The sequence below is a fragment of the Chrysochloris asiatica genome, unplaced genomic scaffold, assembly GCF_000296735.1.
Source record: "Chrysochloris asiatica unplaced genomic scaffold, ChrAsi1.0 scaffold00009, whole genome shotgun sequence".
NCBI lineage: Eukaryota > Metazoa > Chordata > Mammalia > Afrosoricida > Chrysochloridae > Chrysochloris > Chrysochloris asiatica.
Window position 1 is genome coordinate 30,506,862 of NW_006408527.1, and position 1,959 is coordinate 30,508,820.

Consider the following 1,959-nt stretch of genomic DNA (forward strand, 5'->3'; position numbering starts at 1 on the left):
TTTTGTGAAGGATTACATGATTTCTATCACCAGACTTCTGTTGGGACTGGACACTATACCAGGATCCGGGTTTCTTTGTTCTGTAAGTTAATTTTCACTGGATTAAAAGGTTGTTACAATAAAAGGCTTTGAAATCCAATAATACGGTACTTTGGCTAACTCTCTATGCTCTATAGTTTTTGTAATATAAGCCACAAAGATAGAATTTGAGTTTTAGTTTAATTTTTTTTTTTTAATTTCAGGCAAATTTTTATTTGCAAGGAAGTAAAGCAAATTTTTATTTTAAAGTAATAATTATGACAAATAGCTATTCTATATAAAATTCAGAACAAGTTTCATCTACCTGGCTTGCCCAAGAAAACAAATCAGGCCATTTAACCCCATTGTTTTGTAGAGGAGTGTACTATGTCTAAAGGTGCTTAATAAAATGACTTGCTGACAGTTCAAATTTGTGAGTGACAAAGAGGGGTTAGAACTCATGTCTCCTATCTTTGAGCTCTGTGCTCAGTTACTATATATTTTCCTTCTTTTTTGCATGTGTTTGAGTGTCTCTTGCATTTTAAGATTGTTACGCATCTTTGGCCCATTAATTACCTCTTGCAGCCTTCAGTTAATACAACATTAAAAGATTCTCCACATGTTTTCCAACATCTTCCAACTGATTACCAGTGCCCTGTTACCTACAGATACTGAGCACATACAATGTTCTACTGCCACAAATTGAGTACTTGGTTTTCTTAAATTTGCATGATCCATGGAGATAATTGAGGTAGAGTGTAATAAATAAGCTTAGGACATGTGTAAGCACTTATGGCATTTTGAGATTTCAAACTAGTAATTTTTGCCTTTAAGAAATAAAAACTCTCTAGGATTTCTTTTGCTAAAAATTTAATATATTCATAATCTTTGTGTATTGTAGATGAAAATCACTGAAGAAGATTTATGGATCAGAACTTACGCCAGACTTTATCAGAAGTTATGTTCTTCTACAGGAGATGTTCCCATTGGAATCTATAGGACTGAATCTCAGAAACTTACCACATCGGAGGTTTGAAAATACCAAAATATTTCTACTATAATATTTAATTTGATGGAATATAGTCATTTACTGTATTGATTCATAAACTTGCAAGCTAAAGGGTTTTCTAAAGTGAAAAATCATGCTGTTCTGACACATAGTTTCAAGTTACAGAAGCAAAAATAAACACAAAATAACAAAAACAAAAATATTAACTATTTGTGTTTTAACTTTGTAAAACATTTTGGGATAACGGACTATAATAGAATTTGTGGACTTTGGGTTTTGGATGTTTTATAGCAGATGTAGGATTTGTTGTCTACAGATGATTATCAGGATGCAAATGAATTCTGAATAAACCTTGAGGTTCCAATACATACATAAATCAAGTAATATAGCTTAATAATGCACCCCTAACTGTATATATTAGCATTTGCAAGGAAGTAAAGCTATGAGTGCTGGTAGCATATGAGTGGTTACGAATCTGGCTGCGAACAGCAAGCTCAGCAGTTCGAAACTACCAGCTGTTCTGCGGGATAAAGATGAGGCTTTCTGCTCCCATAAAGATATACGGCCTCGGAAACCCTGTACAGGATCGCTATGAGTTGGAACTGACTCCACGGCACTTAACAACAACAACAACAAAGCTATGAGTGGGCAGCATCGTGGCTCTCTACAAGAAACACTGGACTGTGAACCACAAAATTAGCAATTCAAACACACCAGCCACTTCACAGGCGAAATATAAGGCTTTCTGCTTCTGCAGAGATTTACAGCCTTGGAAACCCTACAAAGGGTCATTTTGAGTCAGAACTAATTCTACGGCACTTAAGAACAACAAAACTAGTAAACATTAAACTCACATTTCTCAATCTCTAGATGGGAGACCCAAGGAACCCTAGTAGTGTAGTGGGTTACAAGCTAGGCTGCTAACTGCAAGG

General features: G+C 35.1%; 1 protein-coding gene across 1 annotated transcript in view; it reads left to right on the forward strand.

Moving 5' to 3' along the window:
* Positions 1-1,959, forward strand: part of KCNT2 (potassium channel, subfamily T, member 2) — a 728,083-nt gene that overhangs the window by 640,979 nt on the left and 85,145 nt on the right. Inside the window, exons 22-23 of the mRNA XM_006834237.1 lie at positions 1-82; positions 920-1,048. The exon at positions 1-82 is cut by the window's left edge and continues 2 nt beyond it. Of these exons, the coding sequence (XP_006834300.1) occupies positions 1-82; positions 920-1,048 (211 nt within the window). The remainder of the gene's footprint in view (positions 83-919; positions 1,049-1,959) is intronic.